This window comes from Passer montanus, unplaced genomic scaffold, assembly GCF_014805655.1.
Source record: "Passer montanus isolate IOZ18808 unplaced genomic scaffold, ASM1480565v1 scaffold9, whole genome shotgun sequence".
In the NCBI taxonomy this organism is placed as follows: domain Eukaryota; kingdom Metazoa; phylum Chordata; class Aves; order Passeriformes; family Passeridae; genus Passer; species Passer montanus.
The window spans coordinates 791684-814620 of record NW_024374367.1 but is presented as its reverse complement, the minus strand read 5'-3'; the positions used below and the strand labels follow the sequence as shown (position 1 = coordinate 814620).

Genomic DNA, 22937 nt, shown 5'->3' with positions numbered 1-22937 from the left:
CCACTGGTTTTAGCATACCAATAGAACAGTCTTTCTCTGGAATTTACACTATGAAGCATCTACAGGCACCTTCGAGTTTCTGGGCTTATTTATATTTTCTGTATGAAGATGAACTCTTAGTAATCTTCATTTAATTTTTATACTCACTAATGCATTTTAAACTACAGCTCCAAGAATATTTCTTAAATTACCTGTGGAGCAAATTTCCACACTGTTTTATGAAGCATATATTGTAACCTTCAAAGGTTAAAGATGAAATAATCGTCTGTATTAGTGATTAAATAAATAGTTAAATACCCTAAGAGGTAATAAACCTCATTAACATTATCTGCTGGAACCAGGCAGGTATTTGCTTTGCAGTATAATGCTGGGCACAGGCATTACTGATTTCTGTAGCCACTGTAGATCACAAACAAAGGGAGGGTGGTTTTTTGGTTTTGGGGGGTTTTTTTATTTTTGAGCTTCTCTTCCCCTTTTGAATATCATTTGTTTGTCAGAAAATAAAAAAACTCTGAAAATTCATTTTCAAGCCCTTTTTAAATTTTCTTCAGTAGTTCATGTTTTTACAAGGTTATTTTTTCAGCAAGACTGGATAACAATACAGTCTGATTCAGGGATGAAATCAGGTCTCCCTTTAAAGATTTCAGCACCAAGTCCATTTGTGTGCTACTGGCTGATTTGTTTTTCTATACCCTCTTTACTTCCTTTACAATTTGGCAGCTGAAAAACATAGAGAAGCTCAAACTATGTTTGTCTTTAAATAAAAGTAAGCCATGTTTTTGCAAATAGTTTCAGCCTTTAGGAGCCTCTTTCTTCACTAGCAGTGAAACTGTCTTCTGCAGGATTTCTGACTTCATGAAGTTGTTTTTGTTTAATGTTACATACATCAATTTCTGTGCTTGAATCAATTTTATGAGAATATCTGTTACCACACTTGATATTTAGGGTGGGAATTAATATGTAATCAAAATCTTTCTAAGAGAAACATAATATTGCTGGCCCTTTATATAAGTGAAAGAAAAATCAAAAGTGTCATATAATCATAGGGAGGTTTAAAAAGTGGTGTTTAATGAACAAATAATCTTCTAATATACTGATGCCTGGGTGATTGCAAATCAATTGCAGCAGCAGAACCAGCAGAGCAGAGGTGCTGGATATTCTGTTGTAGCTCAGGATGCAGTTTCCCTGCTGTGCTGGTTCACTGAAGTCTCTGAGTGATGGATTTGCTCTCCTTCCTGCAGGTGGAGGCTGAGTTGATCGATAAGCTGGACAGCCTGGTGTCTGAAGGAAAAGGTGATGAGAACTACAGGGAACTCTTCAGCCTGCTGTAAGCTTTGCCAGTTCATGCTCCTCGTGTTGGGCAGGGCCACTGGAAGAGGCAGGCACTGATCTGAGCAGGCACAGATCTGTGGGGAGGGCAGGAAAGGCCTTCCTGGCAGGCTGCCATGGCATGGCTCAGTGAAGTAGTGCTGGAAGTAATATAGAGACCTGAATTCTTCTTCTTTGTCTTCTCTCTGTGACATCTAATAAAAGGCTGCACAGGTTGGCATCCTCCTATCAAAACTTCATTTGCTGGAGGAGCCAGGGCACTTCTCTTTCCATGGCAGTGAGTGAGATCCTGCTCTCAGGACTGTTTAGAGGGATACTGTACTATCTACACAGTCAGGCCTTGTTAGAGCAAAGGGGATTTTTCTCAGCATTTTCCTTCCTTTCCTCCTATTTTTGAAGGCCATGTTTTGGTTGGTTCAACAGTTGCCAGTTGCTTCCTCCAGAGTCCCTTGTGACACTTCCTTTCACACCAACAATTCATACTCAGAAGGATAAAGTTGAAGGTTTTATGTCTGACTTTACCTTTGATTACTGATCTGTCTCCAAATTTAATTTTGAGTGTTCCTAGTTTATTTCAGAAGGAATTATTTCGAACTCTTGACAGTGCAGAGCAGTTAATATTCTAATTTTTTAATATTCTAGTGAGCCAGAGAGATCATTAGCAGAATTTTAGCCATATATTCCAATTTTACGTGGTCCCCAACAGGACACTGGCTGTTTGAGGCATAAACCTTTGTTTTGCTGGAATCAATAATTCTATTTCTGAGCTTGCAATTGCACATTCATTCATTTCAAGCCAGATAAGCCTGCCCATCCCATGTGCTTATCCTCAGGAAGTATGGAAATGTATTCAGTTTGCATTTGTGTATATTCAGCCTTGGGAAGCCTTGGATCTTATGTGTACAGATAAAGTAAGTCTATTTCAGGGATAAAGGAAAGGAAATATCTATTCTTTTTTTTATTCACATGGCAGGAGGAATAGTGTGCCGTTGCTCCACTTGGAGACATTCTTTACCTGAAATGTTAAAAATTCAAGGGCTGTAGCTTTTTACTCATTTTTAGGTAATAGTGATTGGATGCATTACCAAGAAACACAGCCTGGAATTCCAGCAACTAGTTGCCCACACTCAGGGATCCCATCAAAGACCAAAGGAGGCCCCTGCAGTTTATATCTCCCACCAAGTTGTCTGAGAAAAATATGAGGAAACAGTTTGAGGAAAAAATTCCACAAATTAGTAAATGCTGTGTGAAAAAAACAGTTGACCCTGAATTTTACTGTCTCAACTATGCTGCTGTAAAGGGAGTTGGCTCCCTCAGCTGCAAATCATCCCAGTACTGAAAAGTGATACCCAACAGAATTTCTTTCTTAGAAGTAGCAAATGCTGTGACTGGAAATCGAGTTTCAGGGGAACTGGCATGTAAATTTGCTTTCTTCACTTTTTAAACACAATGTTCATTGTTCTTGTTTCAGCCTTCTCTCTTCCTTCACAACTGTGTGACATGGGTGCTCATTGTACTGTCTATGCTAGGCAGGAGCAGATTGCTCTTATTTCCAGTTTAATACAATGTGATTCAGGGTTGGTTGGTTGCTGATTAGAGATGAACATTTATGGAGGGATGAGGAAAGAAAAAATATTTGCAGTAGGTTTGGACTCCTTTTCAGTTTCTGACTGCTGCTAGTGGTATTTAAGCTGCAAGTAATAATGTGGGAATCAAGTATTGCCATGAGTGTTGCTCTTCTACATATCTGTTAAATGGCAGTGTGAAGATGTTTTCCCTTCTGCTGTCAGTTCTGTAATTTCCTTGTCTTTACTTCATGCTGCCTGGAGTAGAACCCAACTCTTTGGGCCTTATCCCAGGTAAGATGCTAATTCTTCTGGAATTTGTTGTGTGAGGGAGAAACCAAGTTGTCTGTATCAGTCTGCATGCCCTGTACCATCTCCCTGGAAGCCTCACCTGCTGTCTTTCCATCTCCAAACAGTTTGCTGGAGAAGATTGAGCAGGAAACTTGGCGGGAGACAGGGATCTCTTTTGTCACGTCGGTCACTCGGCTCATGGAGCGCCTGCTGGACTACAGGTACCTGGCACAGCAAGGACATGTTCTCAGCATAAGGAGTTTGTTGAGACATGGCACCAAATTCCTACAGGGAACATTTTATTGACTATCAAGCTGCATACATGCACCATCACTGCTGGGTTCTGAGCAAACATCCCAGATCCTTGTCTCATTCTTGTGTGCTCGTTCCTGGTAGTTTTGTACTGAGGTTGATTCAGGTTGCTGAAACATTAATTCCTTCTATCACTGAAATGATCTCACCAATTCAGCAAAATAGATGTTAAATGCAAGAGTGATCCCCAAATCCTCGTTGAACCAAGATGTGCTGAATACCTCATCCAGGCCTGCAGGGCTGGAGAACTTCCATCTGGGAACTCTGGCACATCAGCTGGTGGCTCATGAGCAAGACTTCACTATAAATTAGGCAGCCTTCATTTAGTTTTAAACTGAAGTTTGCAGGACTGTTATGTCAATGCAGCTGGGCTTTGAGTTAGTTAGAAGGAAATATTTTAACTTTAGATTTATATATACACACACACTCAGAGGGGTTTTTTTAATAATAGACAGTTTGAACCTATATAGAACTGCCCCAGATATTTCTATCTTTAGCCTACTGACAGGAGTTCAAATGTTTTTTTCTTCTGCTGCTGCTCATTAGAGGTGAAACCCTCTGACTAGGCTGGGTGTTCTGCAGTCCCAAATCCTTTGCTGTGCTTTTTAGTTTGCTCTTTTTGTTATCCCTATCACCTTGATCCAATCTCCTGGTTTTTTCCTGGCAACAACTGCTCTACAACTACTGTGCACAAGTAGGTACTGGAGACACATTTAAAGGGAATGCAGGGGAGCTGCTTGAGGTTTTTTGGGGCACAGGGTGGGGGGGTGTTGTGTGTTTTTTGATTCTGGTTTTTGTTTTTTAATGATAAACAGCTGCCAGCAAGGCAGCTTTGACACACAGGTACACATTTCCATGCTTAAATGAGAAACACATACCAGTTTTTAATTGATTTTCAATCTGCAGCTGATTTGTCATTCCCAGAACAGGGAACTGTAACGTAGCATTGGAATTTGGAAATACACAGGCATTTCTTAGAGTTCAGCTGCCAGTCAGTATCTGCAGTAGTTCTCAGGATGGTTTGCTGTGTCACTGCTTTAAAAATTAGTCTCTTGTACCATTTGAATAGAAATAATTTCTAAAATATTCCAGAAACCAAAGATAAATGTTGTGATTTAACTTACCTCTGCAAAAGTTAGAAATCTAGTCTAAATCCCTCAGCTTGTCTCCTTGTGTGCCACACCACACTGCAGAGCTGCATTTATGGAAGCCAACCCTTTGACTAGGACTAAATGTTTGCATCTGGATAAATAAGAGTTTTTTACTTTTATACTAGATCTTGCATTCAGATTATTTTTAACCACTGTATCTGATTTTTGTTCAGATTCTTGTAAGAAATGAAGGAACAGTCATTTCAGGTGCTTGTTTGTAGATGCAAACCTGCAAGGGGGCACTCAGTTCTCACATCATCTAAGCCCTAATATGGAAATTTTTATTAGAGGAACTTTATAAAATTAAGTATATGATTATCCAGGGAAAGTCTGGAAGATAAGATAGCTTCAGATTTAATTTAAAAGAACTGGTTTTGCAGGTGTTTGTTTCAACATTGCTCTGCTTTCCTAGGGACTGTATGAAAGGAGATGAAACAGAAAACAAGAAGATTGGCTGCACTGTTAACCTAATGGTAAAGATGTTTCCTCTACCTCTTTGTGATCCTGTGCAATCTCATTGATCCTGGGATGGGAAAGGCTGGAATAGGAATCTGTGTCAGGCAAATGTAGCTTCAGAATCCGAGCACTGGGATGACAGGAGAAAATGATGAGGATTGTGAGGATCCTCTGGAGCCCTCTGGTCTGACTGGCTGCTTTAAGCAGGGCCAGATAGGTCAGGCTCCTCAGGGCTGTGTCCAGCTGAGTTCTGTGTATCCTGTGACACAGCTTCTACAACTTCTCTCACCTCTTCTTTCAGCTTTTGACCCCCTTCATTTTGAAAAAAAATCATGCCAGAATAAAATTATTGGGTTAGATCAGTGTGAGTGTGAAAAGAATTATTACTTTTCTTTCCCACTAAGAATATGTTCTCTTTTCAATAACTTTTCACATGCACAGATGCTGCTGAGTGCTTCAGTGGAGAGTCTCAAGAGTAACAACTCTGGTTTTTCTTTCACAGAACTTCTACAAATCTGAAATTAACAAGGAGGAGATGTACATCCGCTATATCCACAAGCTTTGTGACATGCACCTGCAGGCTGAGAACTACACAGGTGACAGACACATTGCACAGAGGCTGCTCTAACTCCTCGTGACATTTTTTAACTCTTCCAGTGTTGTATAATATCTGGCTCATTCTTTTGGAAAGAATTTGCATGAATCAGTTATGGCAGTTGGGAAGGCAAGGAGCTGAGGCCCAGCTCCTTTCCTCAAGTTAAATACTGTCTGTTCATGTCTGCACAACCACATGATTATTGCATTCACTTTAATGTAAAATTGTAAGTGTTTCTTTGAAGAGGATGGATTTTAAAAAAATCACAATAGTGGAATGAAACTTAAGGGAAGATTAGCAAAAGCACCATTATATTATCACTTGTCACATTTCCTTGCCTTGCAGTGCTGAGGGAGCACTTGGAACGTGTGTGGACTCTAATGCTGTGTTGTCCAAGCTCTGTTTACTGCAGTTTCTGTTAGCTGCAGGCCCTAAATCTAGTTACAGATCTGAACTTCTGACTGTGCATTTAAATCAAGTAGCTGGTAAAAAGAAATTTGACAGATTTGTACCTAAAAATCATGTGCTGCTATTTGAAGTAATTGAATAATTTAATGGTCCCCTAAGAGTTGAGACTTCTTTTTTGCAAAGTATAAGTCAGAAATCACAGACTGTGTCAGAAGCAGGTCTGTGACCTTTAATATTGGCTGTGTTTATCTGCTGTCATTGATTCAGTGTTCCATAACTGCCTTTCCTACAGAGGCTGCATTCACTTTGCTTTTGTACTGTGAGTTGCTTCAGTGGGAGGACAGACCTCTGAGAGAGTTCCTGCATTACCCATCTCAGTCAGAGTGGCAACGTAAGGAAGGTCTGTGCCGTAAGATTATCCATTACTTCAACAAAGGGAAGGTATGCCAACTTCTTCTCTCTTCCAGCAGCTTCCTTCCCTTTTCCTGACTGACTTAGGGCTTGCAAGCCATCATCTCAGTTCAGTAGTCTGGAAGTAAATTTGTATCAAAAGGGTTTCTAACATTGCAAATTGGCTCTCTGGACAAAAAAAAGAGATGAGAAATGTATTTTATTACATATGGAATTTGGAATGGATGAGGGAGGCCAACAGGACAAACACTTATTTTAAAACCTTTAAACCAAGCCTTGGATCAGCTGTGTGGCAGAGTGCTTGTTCCTCAGCTTTTGAGGGTGGGATTGCATTTGGTAGCTGTCTGTGCAAACTGCTGTGCTATGACTCACTTGAGAACTTGCTTTCTGCTTAACCTACATGTGGAAATGGCAGGCAAATAGGGGTCTCTTTATTGAATTGAAAATATTTAAGTTCTTTCAGTGTCACTTATTTTACAGTGATTTTCAATTAAAGTGCAATTCCATCCACTGCACAAGAAGAAAATCAATCCATTTCAATTTCATATATTGAGTATGGGTTTTGTGCAGTTAATTATTTTTTTTTTTCAATTACTGCAGAAGTAGATGTTTTAGTCCCTTGTGTCATGGTGTTTTGGGAACATTTCAGAGGTGAACCTTAAAAGTGACATCATCTGTTGGAGTATTTTCAAATTTTTCCCTTCTCTAGAAAATTCCTACAGCTTATGTTCTTGGGAGATAACATCTGTATGTGTGCCTCAGGGTTGATTTTGCCCCTGCTGGCAGTGACAGTGGCATTAAATACAAATGTGAGTTGGTTCTTACGGGGCTGCCATTCCAGATAATTCATTCCTAGTCATGGTAATAGGAGTTGCATGGCAGAAACATTTTCTAAAGAACCTGCAAAAGGAAGTCAGATTGCTATGTGAAGGAAGAAATGGCCCATTTATGAGGAAGTTATTTAGATTTTTTTTGTGTGTGTGTCTGCCAGAGTTGCTCTTTTGTGATAACACTGCATATGGTTCTTTCATTTCAGAAATTTTCAGGGGTTTTCAGACTGCACTTAAAATCAAATAACTGGCTTGTGCAAATATTGTAGTACTGTACTGTCTGACTAGCAGAGATGATAGAGGCACTGTGGAAAGCAAGTGAGCCTTTATTTTTGACAACAACAGGGAATCCATATACACAGTGAAGTAGAGTAAAAATTGACTGATGTAATTAGGCTATAAAACTCCTAACAGATTATAGAGTGTTAACCTCTTGAGGTTTTCTCCCCACTGGATGTTTTTGGAGTTACTTGATTTGTGTTTTAATCCTGCTTTATTACAAATGGTAGCTGAATGATTAAATAATCCACTTAAGCAGTGCGTATGTCACTCAGACTATGGAAGTGAAAGATGCTGAGAAGCCAAATCCTCCTTTTCAGCACTCTTGTTGTGTGACAGGGAGCAGCTCAGGGAATGGAAGAAACCTGCTTCCCTCTACTTGTGTCTGACAGCTTCTTTCTTCACTATCCTGAGATGGTCCCTCCTCAGGTTCTTCAGAGCAGGATTTGTTATTGTCCTTCAGCTGCATTTCCATTTCTCATGCTGCTCCTGGCCTCTTCCACCAAGTGAGGGTGTCAAGGCAGAGTGTAAAGGCTGTAAAAATTCTGCATTTGTTTATAGGGAAATTTTCTCTGGACAGGAATGGGAGGAAAACTGCCCACAAGGGTGTCTTGTGACATGCCAGTGGCACAGCCTGGGATGCTGCAGTGGGTGCAGAACTCCCACCCTCAGCAGCGTCAGCAGCAGCCCAGTGCTGGGAAGGAACATGGTGTTCCAAAGCCTTTTAGCCTTCACTGGTCATGTGCCCCTTCCTGCTGATTTCTGCTGTGCTGTGAATTGGTTTGTGGCTCAGCTGGCAGGGTGTGCAAGTACATAACTAAACTGAAGATATTTTTAACCCTCAGTTACAATTTTGACTGTTAAAACTCACAAGGTCTCTAGCTGAAGACATCCCTGAATGGAACAGTTTGAACCTGACTGATTGTGTTTCTGCACAGCAATAGCTCAAAAGCTGCACAGCCCTTTTCTGTCCAGTTCACTGCTGGATTTAACTGACAATTCTGAGCAGCTCCCACCTTGGCACTGCAGGGTCTGTTCTCCCTAGTGCAGCCAAGTGCACAGAGACCCAAAGCAGAGTTCCCAAAGCACTTAGCTTTTGATCATGTGCTCCATACCCAACACTTGAAATCACTTCTCTTGTGTACTCTCATGGGAATCATTTCCAAAAGAAATCTGCACATTGGGATGTGAGTAAATAAACGCTGGCATTCAGAAGGGTTGGTTGTCTCTACCTGTGCCCTTTAGTGTGCAGTCAGCTGAGAGATGCTGGTGCTGTAGGAGAAAGCTGCAATAAATGCCCTATGAATGTGGCTTTCAAGTAATGCACAACATGCAAACACACCACAGGTCAGCAAAACAGAAAGTACTAATGAGGAAAATTACCAGTGGAGACATCAGGAAGTTATTTGAAGAGGGAAGTGACACTTGCATGTCACATGGAATTACATATTAATTATCTGTACTGTAAAGATGTTACTTGTCAGCATCACAGATTTTAAAACTGAAGCTCCAGTGACCTGGATATCCATTCATTCCTTTTCCTTTCAAATATCTTCAAACCATTTTCTCTTTAGGAAGTTACCTGTATGTTGTTTTTCTTCCCTTCTCTATCTCATCTTGTATCTGCAGAGTACTCAGGTAGCACAGTGGAATTTCTTGGTGTGGAAACTGAAACAAAGAGAGAGCCTGAGTTAGGATGACAGGAATGGTATCAAGGTACATGAGAAGAGGTAGTATATAGAGAAATCAGATGTGGTTGCATGTTGTTAATTTAATTGACATCAGAAAAGGAGCATGAAAAGGTTACATCCCTCAGATCACCTGGAGGGAAAACAGCTGGTGAGATTTCTGCTTCTGTCCAGAAGAGAGATTAGAGAGTTAGGTAGGCTTTAGTCACAGCATCCCATTTGGAAGTAAGACTGCTCACACTCTCTGTGGGAAAAAAAGCCATTTATTCCTAGCTAGAGGTTTTAGAAGTGAACATAGATCAGCTGAGGACTGAAAATCTATGTATAGCATCTCTGTAAAGAATGTGCTGCAACCATAAAAAATGCAGTGGTGCTTGAGTTTGCAAATACAAACACTTAACTGACTATGGTTGATCTCAGTTCAGTGGATCAGTTTGTGTGTCATGGATTTTGACAACCCACAGCAGAAATCCTGTTAATTTGAAATCACAAATACCTCACTAATGTTCAGAGTAGTCAAGAAACTGGTCTTTCAGTTCCTTTCCTCTTGTGTCATTGCTTTGATCTAAATAAATCTCTTCAGAAGTCTCCCATTCTCCCAAACTACAAATACTATCAGAATATCCAATTGATTCTGGTACAATATTTTATTTAGCAAGTTTTAATTGAAGCTTTTGTAATTAAATGAAGCTAAAGAGCTGTAGTAAGGAAGTGGTAGTAAGGAGAGAACAGACACTACAAATATGGGCTTAAAGGGAAACACTGTAAACTGCCTCATAAATTAAATGAAACAGTAGAGAGTCACTTTTTTATGTGAAGGTACATGTGACTAGAAAAACTGTTTCCATATTAAGTGCTACATTTTACATAATTGCTGATTATGACTCTTTCCAATAATTTACAATATTGCTATTAATATTCTTAAAATGTGAGATGATAGTCTTAACTCACACATCAATTTTGTTTTCACTACAGCAGGGTCCCATGTAAAACAACTGGCAAATTAGGCCAGTAATGCATAATAAAACTTTATCCAGTAAAGGTTCAACTGAGACCTTGGTGTTCTAAATCCTTTACCATAAGCGTGGTAAGAAACAGCCACTCCCCTAAAAGGCTTCCAGTGTGTGCAGGTACAAGGTAATGGAAGAGGAGATTTCAGTGTTAAATGAGCTTTCCAAAAAGCCACTTGAGGTAACAGGAGAGTCTTTCTCTCAGTGTGGGTGTGCCCAAAGTGGGTCTCTGTCCCTCCTGACCTCTGGGATGACGAGTATGCTGTGCTAGGAGAGATCCATTGTGTGGGACTGGCAGCTGAAGAAATGAGTGTGGCTTTCTGAATTATGGTTATTGATTCACTGCAGCAATGCAGGTCAGTTCTGAGGATGTTGTGTGTATTGGAGTGTTCCCACTGCCTGACAGTTTGTGCTTTCAGTGGGAAGGAGCAGCCTGGGAAGGGCAGCACTTTGCTGGGGAGCCGAGCCCTAGCTCTGCTCCAGGGAGTTCTAGTGCAGGAAGCAAAGGAGCTGTTGGGGGTGGGTTGAAGGGGTGTCTAGCACGAAGAAAAATTGTTAGTTTTATTATCTTTCTCCAGATAAGTTCCCAGTCTCATAGATGAAGTGTCAGAACAAGCAGTATGTGTGTGTAATTTCCACGGAACATATGCCTCTGTTCCCATCTTTTAGAAGGAATTGATCTGCTATTTAATGGAAATGGTTTCACCGCATTGCATTTTCACATCTAATCTCTGCCATTTCATACCAAATGAGTTCCCAGAAGCGAGTTTGCACATTGCTGTCAGCTGAGCTGGCAGTGGCCTTGTGTTTGCTGTGAGTGTGATTTGCTTTGGCCCCGCAGAGCTGGGAGTTCGGCATCCCGCTGTGCCGAGAGCTGGCCATCCAGTACGAGAGCCTCTACGACTACCAGAGCCTCAGCTGGATCCGGGTAAGTGCTGCTCTCTCCTTGCAGACTCCTCCTCACTCCCCAGAGCATTCTGAATTTAAATATAATCACATTCCTTGTAGAGCTCCATGCAGTCACTGAGACTCCTTGCCATTGATTCATATTGATGACTTTGTAGGTCCACTGAAATAATTCCAGAGTCTGGTAGCAGTAAAATCCTGTGCGTATATGAAGACAGCACACACACACACACAGGAGCTGGCCTTGCAATTGCAATGGCATATTTACATATCTTTTTGCATAACATATCCTTATTTTTAATACATATTTCATTTTAATTCCAAAAGAATCAAGGACAGCTTGTGCCTCAGTGAGATAAGATGAATGAGAGAATGAAGAAGACAAATGTTTATGGCATTCTTACCAGTTTACAGGGATCTGATCCTCTGGTACAACCAAACACGTGATGAAATCAGGGCACATTTACAGCATCGTGCTTTAATCAGAAAAAGCTGAAGTTCCTGTTGTTATTTAAAAACTTTCTGAATGTGAAAATAGTTCATCTCCTCCTGTCCCCTGGGGTAGCATACATGTATCCAAATTTGAGATTTATGCTGCATGGATATATGCAATGGTTTAGATCCTCTTTCAATGAAGTCCAGTTTATTTTTATCTGAAGACACCTGCCTAACAAGGTCTGATAAACTGCACTTCTGAAGAACCTGTTTTCTCCCAAGTGGCCCCAAAGAGAGCACATGACCAGCCTGGCTGTGCACTCTGTGCCATTCACAGCACCACCACATTCCTGGATGCTTCCTGCAGTGACTTGGGGACCTTCTCCTTCCTGGAATGGGAGTTAATGTTTGTGGCACCTGACCATAGGATGCAATATTGCAAGTTAGGGTTCCTTGCAGTGGAAGCAATGGTGTCAAACTGGTTCTTCTCCTTGAAGAGTCACCTTTTGCTACAGTGAAATTCCTGTGAGCCTTTCAACCAAGGTTCAGTTTGCCAAAGGGTCTGGAAATCCCACTCTTCATCTTTGTTAGCACAATTCCACAAAGCTCTTTATTGGAACTAGAAAAAAGTCTTTTCCTCTTTCCAACCACTTTTTTCTTCCATGTTAAACCTTCTGGTGCACAGAGCTGTAGATTTAATTTTGTTTTATCCTTTTTCATGCCCCTCAACTCAATTAAGGCAAACCCAATTAGGTGTAATTTTCCAGGCAGTGGTATGGATTTTGATCTGTAGGAGAGAATAGGACACTGTGAGCCAGGCAACCTGGATCTTAATCTCAGTTTGCCATTAATTCTGCAATGCAAAGAAAATTACATGCAAGACCTGTTTAATTTAAAATAAGATAAACCAGGAAAAATTAATATGTCATCTTCCAAAATGTAAAATGAATATGGTGATATTCTAGTCTGTTCCACCATGTAGGCTGGTTTAATTAATAATTTTAATCTTTAACAGAATTTTGGTCTTTTCATAAAAAATCGTGGGGGTAAAACAGTTATGTGATTTTTTAATGAGATGTTAATGTTGTAAGTGCAGCTTTAAGGGTCTGATAGCAGCTATCTCTTTCTTCCACAGAAAATGGAAGCCACCTATTATGACAATATCATGGAACAGCAGCGCTTAGAACCGGAGTTTTTCAGAGTTGGTTTTTATGGTCGAAAATTCCCATTTTTCCTGCGGGTAAGCCAGACTTATACAGGATGCAAGTGACCAGGCTGAGAGTAGCTGTTAAGGCTTTGTATTTTTGTTTTGGAGATATGATGTCTACTATTCAGCATATTTTTTTTATGCCTGCACAAATAAAAACAGTTTTCTGGCTGAACTGAAGGACACGGTCCACTGGGAATGTTCTTGGGAACAGAGACCACAAATTTGACTCATGCCACTGTGAATTTTTGATGATCTGCAGATGCAGCACAAATTGCCTCTATATTAAGCAAAATGCTGTATTTCAGCAATGTTGGGTCATTACAACTAATTTTCATCATCTCAAATTATCACACTTTAAAAAAAGTCTCACTTGACAGAATTCTAATCCCAGCCTGATGACTCTTATGCTCTGTTCAAGAGAAAATTTCCTCTTTCAACAAAAGCCAAACAGCTTCTTTGGACACATCCTCACTTGGAGCTCATTGTCTGCTGGTGTACCAATCCATTTAAAAAGTGAAATTTTCTTCTTTTCCTAATGAGGATTCAGACTTTAAATGGGCATTTGTTTATACAATGTATTGTTGCTAGTTTAGAGCAAGGAAGGAATATAATCTGACAAGTGCTCCAAGAGCTGCCTGTGAATTGATGGCAGATGCCATCAAATGTGACAGGACAAGGTAACTGGAAGCTTTCAAGGACTGGAGGTGCGTGGTTTGTGTTCTCTTTGAAGGAATGGTTTGACAAGAGGTGGCACCAATCGAGGTACACAGGATGAAGTCATACAAAGCCAAGCCATTTTGAGAGCTGCCCTCTTGTACTCCCCTCTGATTATGAAGTTGTTGGTTTTTTTAACAAGGATTTCAACACTGGAGTTTAATTATAGTCTTTCAATGGAAACTCGGGCAGGGGTAATAAAGGCAAGTTGAAATTAGTCAAGGAGAAGAGACACCAGTGCATAAAGGGTGATGGTTTTATGTTATTCAAAGGTGAACAGTGCCAGAATCAAAGAATCACAGAATCATTCAGGCTGGAAAAGACCTCCAAGATCATCAATCCAACTTTTGACCAATCACCACCTTGTCAACCAGACCATGGCACCAAGTGTCATGTCCAGTTGTTTCTTAACACCTCCAAGGATGGTGACTTCATCTACCCCCTGGGCAGCCCCTTCCAATGCCTGACAACCCTTTCCACAAAGAAATTCTTCCTCATGTCCAGCCTCAACGTCCCCTGGTGCAGCTTGGGGCAGTTTCTTCTCCTCCTGTCCCTTGTCCCCTGGGAGTGGAGCCTGACCCCACCTGGCTACCACGTCCTGTCAGGGAGTTGTAAAGGGTGAGAAGAATCCCCCTGAGCCTCCTTTTCTGCAGTCTGAGCCCCTCCTCCCTTAGCTGCTCCTCACAGAATTTCGAATGCAGCAGCCTGAAGCAGTGTGTACGAGACCCCTGCAAAGGAATCCAAAGAAAGGATGGGTGCTGCAGTGTGAACCCAGAGCTGCCCCATGAAGATCTCCAGAGAAAACACAATTTTTATATCTAGCAACAAATATTTCAGCAAGTGAGTGACAACACAGTCACCAGGGCACACAAGCATTCCTACATCTGAAGTGCTGTCAGTGACTGCAGCTTATCTTTTTATCTTGTGTATCCTCACTTTTACCTGGGATCCTGCATGGCCAAGGTGTTTGACACTGCTTGAGCTCCCTGTGCTCAGCCCTGACTCTGCACAGTGCTGTAACAATGTGGATCCTTGGCTGGAGAAATTACCAGCGAACACGAGCGTACATAATTATAATCCTTGTTAATTCTGCAATTATATTTGGTAGCAGTACTTCTGATAGCAGATTACTAATGTAGCAATCTCATTAAAAGTCATCCTCCTCCTTTCTCTCCCTAATGATCCATACAGCACACACATTGTGGAGCACAGACTAAGCCCATTAGCAGTCACATCAGCATGGATCACACTGTAAAGAGATTGGAAGCAGCTATTCTAGAGAAGAAAAAGATTTACATGGATTTAAAATCTTCAAATGGATACGGGAGTGATATAAAGTGATCAAATAACTCCAAGCCCTTTTCTGATGTATTTTTCTATTGCTGCATAGCTTAAGACAGAAAATAACCACTTCTTTCTATATCTTTGATTTTTGAAGACCCTTTGTCTAGAAAAGTCATTATTCATGTTTCTATGAATTCTGCATCTATTTCTAGCCTTTCTACATAAGTAAATTTAAATTAAAACTGTCCATATCTTCCATCTACCAGAAGTTCAAGTAAGGCCTGACAAGCCATGTTTTGAGATCTTGTGCTGGCATCTGTCTGAAGTCTTATTAAATTTAGCTTTGAGGTGTTTTCAGGGCATTATTTTTAGAATCACAATAACTTTATTTCTAGGCTTACAGTTTTCTAGATTGCTGCAATCAAAAGCTAAAACAGAGAAAGCAGTAAGTGTCATGAAGAGATCCACCTTCAAACATGGGCTCACTCCAAATTTACTAATAGCTGCAAAGTTGGAGCATTACAGACTGAACTGTCAGGATTCATCATGTGATTCTTCTCCCAGTGCATTGGTTGCTGTGACTGATGCATACAAAGTGACACATGTCACAGCCAGAACAGGAGATTCTTTCCAAAAAGTTGAAATGCAAAGCCAAAGATAACTGAATTCCTTGGCTGTGTTTTATGATCTGATTTTACTACTTTCCCTTTGATTTTGCTACCAAGATCAAGAACTGCTTGGCCACATCCCTTTTCCAGAGCAATTAAAACCACATTATTGAATGTACTGCAGCTTCTAAATGCAAGAAATAAAAGGCTGGTTTTGTTTATTAAATTTTTAAATTGTTTCATGAAGGTGAAAACCCTCCCTGTTCTTCTAGTTATTATGTGTATGAGAGTTTAAACTACCAAAATTAGAGAATTTGCCTGCTTTGATTGGTCTTGCACTAGGAGATATTAATACTGATAAAAATTGTGGTTTTGAGGGTTAAGACACTGGAATACAATCTTCCTGACACTGAGGAATTTAGAAATCCTGTATTGTGCTGTTTGGAGTTAAGAGATAGCACAAAAAGCATCCAAGAACTCTGCACCAGTGGTTTAATGCCTCAAGAGTCATCTAAATGCAGCTTTCCATTATTAACAGAAATGAAATTTTGTTCATCAAGAGGAAAGTGCTTTTAGGGCTGAAGGGGAATTTGTTAAGTGGCCACTGAGAATTCTTGGTAAAGCTTTTCTGTATTACTGTACTATTGACAGGGGAGTTCCTGAGCTTGTATTGTTCATCACCATCAGGGCTGGGTTGTATGGCTGTGATAATACAGCAGTGATTAAACAGTGATTTTTGTGAATAGTTTGTTGCAACTTCTCTCTGAGGAGAACTGATAAAATGATAAACATATATCTCCCTCTGTTCTATCAGAACCTCAGGACTTTTATCCATCTGGTATAAACTGTATTTGACAGCAGCTTTCCCAGTGTAGAACAGCCAAGCTGGTGACTTAAGTTTTAGTTGATACATTTCAATACAGTCCAATTAAAAATAGTGCCTTTTCTGAAAAGCAGGTAAGAAGGGACCACAAGACTGAATGCTGGGTGTGCCTGAATCAGAGGCACTGTGCTGTTCAGAGATCAGTGGAATAGTCTCCTCATTCATTGCTTCTTCATGAAATACATTGTAAAGAAAAATGAAGGGATAAAATACATCTACTTTCACATTAGCATATTGCCACTGTCATTTACCTTTGGTTCTGAAGTAACATTTAAAGTGAGACAGAAGTCAACAGAATTTAAATTACCTTTAAGGACACTAATTTATGCTTATAATTATGTCCTTCTTGCAGAACAAAGAATATGTGTGTCGGGGCCATGACTATGAGAGGCTGGAAGCCTTCCAGCAGAGGATGCTGAGCGAGTTCCCCCAGGCCATCGCAATGCAGCACCCAAACCACCCTGATGACTCCATACTGCAGTGTGATGCCCAGTGTATCCTTCTGGGAAAGGGAAACTCTGCCTGGAGCAGAGCACAGAGATGGATATAGATGTGGACAAAACCAAACCCTGGCTGCAGCAGACAGTAACTGGTTTGTCATGGGACGTGATGTTGGAGAGAGTGGTGACTTTTTATTCAGGGAGTAGTGCAGGCCATGTTCCATGTAGAGGAGAAAGGGCTGTGCTTGGCCATATCCATGCTTTAATGCTTTACCAATAGCACTGGCATCACACATAGTGTGTGTCCTTAGGAGTATTCCTGATACCTTCTCTTGGCCAATATTTTGTTGGGAACAGATACTAGTTCCAAAGCACTCTTTTCCATTTTGCTTATTTTTCTTACATCAGTATTTGACTTTTTTGCAATTTCCCTTTGTTTAAAGCTGTTGAACCTTTTTATACCCAAGGCTTTGAATCTCATTCTTCTTGCTGGTCACCTGTACAATGCTCAGTGCATTTAAGGACTGAACGACATCACATTTAAGGGGACTGCAGAGACTTTGCAGAGCTTAGTCATGGAACCCTCAATATTTGGCTTCTGAGAGAATGGTGTGGATTCTGTGCGGGATTTGAACCGTAATGTCACTGTCAGCAAATAGAGCCTCCTGTGTGGGTTGCTGTTTCCTATTTGTCTTTCCTAACACACGGATAAAGCTTTCTTTGACTGCACAATTACCAGATTTGCAGATCTATGCAGTGACTCCCATCCCAGACAACATAGACGTGCTGCAAATGGACCGTGTCCCTGATCGCATCAAGAGCTTTTACCGCGTCAACAACATCCGCAAGTTCCGCTACGACAGACCCTTCCACAAGGGCCCCAAGGACAAGGAGAACGAATTTAAGGTAGAAGTAGCAAATAAGCCATGTTTAAGTGTTCATCTCTTCCAGCTGAATACTGTCTTCTTTTTTTTCGATGTGGATAGACCCTTTTAGGTAATCCTGATTTGATAGCCATAGATACTACAGTAACTGAAGTAACAGGTTAAGTCCATGGTCTGATTGAATATTGTTAAGTTCTGACCTGCTTAAAGCATTGTCCAGTTTAAAGGTGAATTATTTGAGTGCCCAGACACTGTTTGTTTGGCTGGACTTTTTTTTTATTACTGACACATAGGTCTACAATGTCTTTTTGGGTCCCATGACACAACTGGTGATTGGGCAAGTTAAAAAAATTAATAGAAATGTTGAGTGCGTTGTTTCAAGCTTTCTGAATTCCTGGTTTGTTGTTTAAGTGACTTTCAGGAAGACCTTGTACAGAATGAATGCTCGGGAGGTTAATGCATTCTTTTCTGAGCCTTGCCCCCTTCGCACTTGTAGTAAGAGTACAGAGGATGTGGTTGTGATTCACTGTTCCTCACAGCCTCAATTGCTCCTTGCAGAGCTTGTGGATTGAACGCACCACTCTGACCCTGACTCACAGCTTGCCTGGGATCTCTCGCTGGTTTGAAGTGGAGAGGAGAGAACTGGTAACATTCACAATTCCTGTAACTGGGGGTTGAAATGACGAGTTACTGAGGACATGCAATAGGCAGCTTAAAACTTGTTGGGCTGAAATCTTGCAGTTTAAAATGGTGTTTACCGAGAGTTAAATACATCCTTTTTCTACCACTTCATCTAAATAATGGCTGAATGTAACCAGGGGAATTGTATTAGCTAATAGTACAATGGAGACAGTGCCAAAAGGATGGAATAATTGCACTGCTGCCATGTCTTCAGTATACAGAAAGACACCTATTATTGCAACCGAGTTACCTGAAATCCAGCACTGCCAACAGTGGAGTTTGTTAATGTAGCAAATTTCCTACAAAGCAGTAAAAGCGAAGGGAGCTCACTGAACAATCCTGGAGTACCATTTTATTACAAGGAAGATAATAAATCTCAGTGAAGTGTCCACAGAATTAAAGTGTATTTTATTGCTTTTGAGGTTGAAGTAAGTCCTTTGGAAAATGCTATTCAAGTGGTTGAGAACAAAAACCAGGAGCTGAGGACACTGATAAGCCAGTACCAGCACAAACAAATGCATGGCAACATTAATCTTCTCAGCATGTGTCTGAACGGAGTGATTGATGCCGCCGTTAACGGGGGAATTGCGCGGTACCAGGAGGTGAGCCAGGCTTTGCTTCCCATTGAGTATCACCCTTCCTCAGTTTTATTTGCATTTCTATTTTGATGATAGTGTGGCTTAATAAGATAAGAAAATCTCATGTGCATTATCTAGAGATGGGGTTACACCCCCTACTTGGTTTTTCTGCATCAGTGCTTGCATAGCCACATGCAAGGAGGCTCCAGGGTGGAGCTGGGATCTCACATGGAAATAGGTACAGGTAACAGCAGGGTTTCTCACAGATGACACTTGGCTTATCTGGAAATCCTCACTTGGCAGGTAAAACAGTGAAGCAGCTTTTTTTTAATACTGCTTACATTATAAATTCATTTTGCAATAGAGGCTGTGGGACTGGTGGTAACTGATTAGGTCTGGAATCAGGAAAAACCACTAATTCATGCTATTGAACCATTATCTTTGCTGATGGGCTAATTTCAGACTTGCTGTCGAACTAAAATGATGTTAAATACAATATCCAGCGTTATCCAGCATAATCTCTGGCAAGCTGTTACTTAAACTGAGCATTGCAAAAGGTAGGTTTAGGGTAAAATACTGAAAAATTGCAGCAGTGGTTCAGGGGTTTGGGATGAGTCTTCACAACGGAGCCATGGAGAGAATGCTCTTCAGGCTTTACATTAGTTGCCAATTTACTCACTAAATTCCTTTAGCTTTAGGCAGTTATGTGAAGGAAACTATAAAATTCAAATAACTGGAAGATACAAGGCTTAGTGGTATTGCTCATCACTGACACAGGGGGAAACTTGGTCGGAGTCATGATTCAACAGAATCGTTTCAGCTGCCAAGCCCATTTTCTCTGCATCCCAGAGTGCTAAAAAACAATAAAATTAAGCTCTGCTGTTACCTTAATATATTTTTTTGTTTTCCTAAGATTTTTGGACCTTTTCCTTTCATCCTTTGACTTCAAGTTATGGTGAAACACCTTCCCATAAGCAAAAGGCACTTTTTTTTCCTCTTCCTGCAGGCCTTTTTTGATAAGGATTATATCACAAAGCACCCCGGAGACGCAGAGAAGATCACCCAGCTCAAGGAACTCATGCAGGAACAGGTACTATTTTTCAGGTGCAGAAGAACATTGCTATGTTGTCTGGATTCATCAGCAGTCAGTATAAACATCAGATCCAATTGATTCAATCAGAAGCAAAGATTTTTGGTACAGGAAATCTAAATACATGCAAACAAAAAACAAGAGGGAAGTGGGCAAGGCAGTTATGACAAGTCACTCACCTTATGGGATGTGAGGTGAAGTTCAGCTGAAAGTACATTCATTTTGTTTTCTACATTTATTACCCAACAGACATCTTGCTGCATTTCAAGTCTGCCATTCATTTTTGGCATTTTGAACTATGTCTTCCTAGCAATTTTCAAAGACAATCGGAGGCAGGACAGGTCAGGCTTGAGATTAAAGTGGCAGAGCCACATATGAAAACTTAATGCCTATTTATGTTATCTGCAGTTTTATTTTTCCATAGCGTCTCCTTGAAACATCTTGGTAGATAAATCTGTGGGATGCTTTGATGGGAATGAAATCAGATAATCACATCCCTGTTAACTGAAAGTTTGGAAAGATATACTCCATTAAACAATGTGCCCAAATCTGAATAGAGCTAGTAGGCTTGTTCTTCAACAAATCACTGAATTGCATTTGAGATTCCCCATCTGTAAAATAATGCTTATCTCCCTTCAATCCTCAGGAGATATTTGAAGATTAATTAGTTATTGTTTGTACAGACTTTGGATCATGTAGGGAATTACATACATCTTAAGCCTCCTATCACTGCTATTTTCTTTCATCTGAGACCTTATATAATCTCATTCAATCATTAATATTATATGTTTGACCTTTGAAAAAGTGACCTTTAGAAGTAACTAATGAGGAACAGGAGGAGTGACTGCGTGTGCCACACTGCTGCTGTTCATCTCAATTATCAGAAACTCCTTTTAGAAGTCTCTGCTGGCAGCTCAGGCCCTGGCACTGGGAGGAGTTTTTGTCGCAGGGCATTATCTGTGTGAGGGCATAATGCTGTTCACTCTGCAGAGAAAATCTAGCTGCTTTTTTTTTTTTTTTTTTTTTGCAGTTATCTCCTAAGAAAAGCAATGCAACGTGACACAAATGTACTTGTCTCACACTTAAATACTTGCTGGAGTAGTATGAACGTGCCAGGACTCCAAGGCTTGCTTAATTACCAGCAGTCTTGTAATGGACAGTGGCATATTCCTTGCACATTGCCAGAACTGCAGGACAGGCTTCTGTTCTCTCTCTTAGACACAATTTATTTGGGTTTCTGATGTTGCATTTTCTTTTTCACAGGTACATGTCCTAGGAGTGGGTCTGGCAGTCCATGAGAAATTTGTGCACCCCGAGATGCGTCCCCTGCATAAGAAACTGATAGATCAGTTCCAGATGATGCGATCCAGTCTGTACCATGTAAGCAACAGTCACTTTTCCATTTTTGAACTATATGATTAAACTGTCAGTTGCAGTAAGGTTCACAAAAGAATTGGGCTGACAGAGCATTGATTGAGCCTCCTGGACTGCCAAATTACCAAAGGAATTCTTGATTTTTGTGCAAGAAGGCAGTTGAAGAAAATATGTTAACTTGGCCTTTCAGCAAGAATTGTTAATATTTGTGTGTTGTTTGTCATATCACAGAGCAATTGTAAAGCTTAATTTTCAGTTGCTATTTCACATAGCAGAAAATTATGTAAGACAGAGGAAGATTACCAGGAGGTGTTGGATGTTCTCTTCAAAAGAGAGTTATGGGACTTCTTCTTCAAAAGAAGTTCCCTAACTGGAAGTAGCATGAATGAAGAAAACGTGCAGTTTTCCACGAGTGACTTAGCTGAAGTGTGTTTGCTGTGCAGGAGCTGCCTGGTTTGGATAAGCTGAGCCCGGCCTGCTCTGGCTCCAGCACCCCCCGCAGCAACGTGCTGGTGTCGCACGGCCCCATGAGCCCCGAGAGCATCAAGCTGGTGCATCGACACAGGTAACCCCTCTTCCTCAAACCCAGGGCCCTGCACCTGTTCCACCAGGGTTCCAGGCTCTGGGGAGTGCTCAGCAGTACTGCAGGAGGGCCAGCACGAGCTCAGGCAGAAGTGCCTTTTGTCTTCATTCAGTGATAATTATTGAAGTTGGAGAATTGGAATATGAAAGTTGAGAAATCCAACTTGCAGCAAATGCTGAGCACCTCCAGGTGTGACTCCATCACTTTACTTACTGTGGAGGCAGAAACACAAACCTGCTACTCAGTTCTCCAGACTCAATTTCACTTCAGAGATCCCAACCTCTCCTACTTCTGTTGCACCAACAGCAAATGACTGGGTCCTTATCTACCATAAAAGGAAAATTGTATGGCTTGTTTTGGAACCCAACTCAATATGTACCCATTTTGAAGGATCAAAAATTTTAACATCATTATTTTCATAATTCTGATCAAATCAGAAGCCAAATACAAGAAAGGCTGCCATGGTGTTTTGATCAGTACATCAAAAAATGACCCTTGGTGCTTTTTCAAACTGAATGCCCATATATTAAATCTGAGATAATGACAGAGGATAAACATACAAGGACAAAATAGTGGTTTTTATAGCCAGCCAACATTGCTTATTTGAAAATGCTAATTGCTCTTGTGTTTATTTTTCTTATTGGGTCACTATATTTTAGCTGGTTTTAAAGGCTGGCATAAAAAGCTGTGGAAAGTTGGTCCATGAATCCAGGATGGTGACATTCTTTATGCTATCAAAACTCAGTAGCTTATGCTGCTCCCATGGCTTAGCAGTTGATAAACAGTGTCTGGGTGATAACATTTTTTTTCCTCAAAACTCCTCCCTTTGTAAAGGCGTTTTTAGGACAAACTAGGGAAATGCTGTAGTGTACAATGTATTTGTGTGTGTGGTTCAGAGTGACAAAGAAAAGTTCATTCCCTGAGGGAGATCAGGGTACAGCC

At 40.7% G+C, this 22937-nt stretch overlaps 1 protein-coding gene across 12 annotated transcripts in view; it reads left to right on the top strand.

The window, feature by feature from the left end:
• DOCK3 (dedicator of cytokinesis 3) overlaps positions 1-22937 on the top strand; it is a 187856-nt gene that overhangs the window by 148159 nt on the left and 16760 nt on the right. For 9 of the 12 annotated variants that reach the window (XM_039734181.1, XM_039734175.1, XM_039734179.1 and 6 more), the window contains 15 exons: positions 1242-1327; positions 3162-3188; positions 3311-3406; positions 5061-5121; positions 5607-5700; positions 6400-6548; positions 11167-11253; positions 12802-12906; positions 16718-16859; positions 17545-17711; positions 18248-18334; positions 18793-18972; positions 19955-20038; positions 21302-21418; positions 21856-21977. In XM_039734181.1, coding sequence (XP_039590115.1) covers positions 1242-1327; positions 3162-3188; positions 3311-3406; positions 5061-5121; positions 5607-5700; positions 6400-6548; positions 11167-11253; positions 12802-12906; positions 16718-16859; positions 17545-17711; positions 18248-18334; positions 18793-18972; positions 19955-20038; positions 21302-21418; positions 21856-21977 — 1604 coding nt within the window. The remainder of the gene's footprint in view (positions 1-1241; positions 1328-3161; positions 3189-3310; positions 3407-5060; positions 5122-5606; positions 5701-6399; positions 6549-11166; positions 11254-12801; positions 12907-16717; positions 16860-17544; positions 17712-18247; positions 18335-18792; positions 18973-19954; positions 20039-21301; positions 21419-21855; positions 21978-22937) is intronic. The other 3 variants (XM_039734182.1, XM_039734176.1, XM_039734174.1) reach the window with 1 other exon arrangement.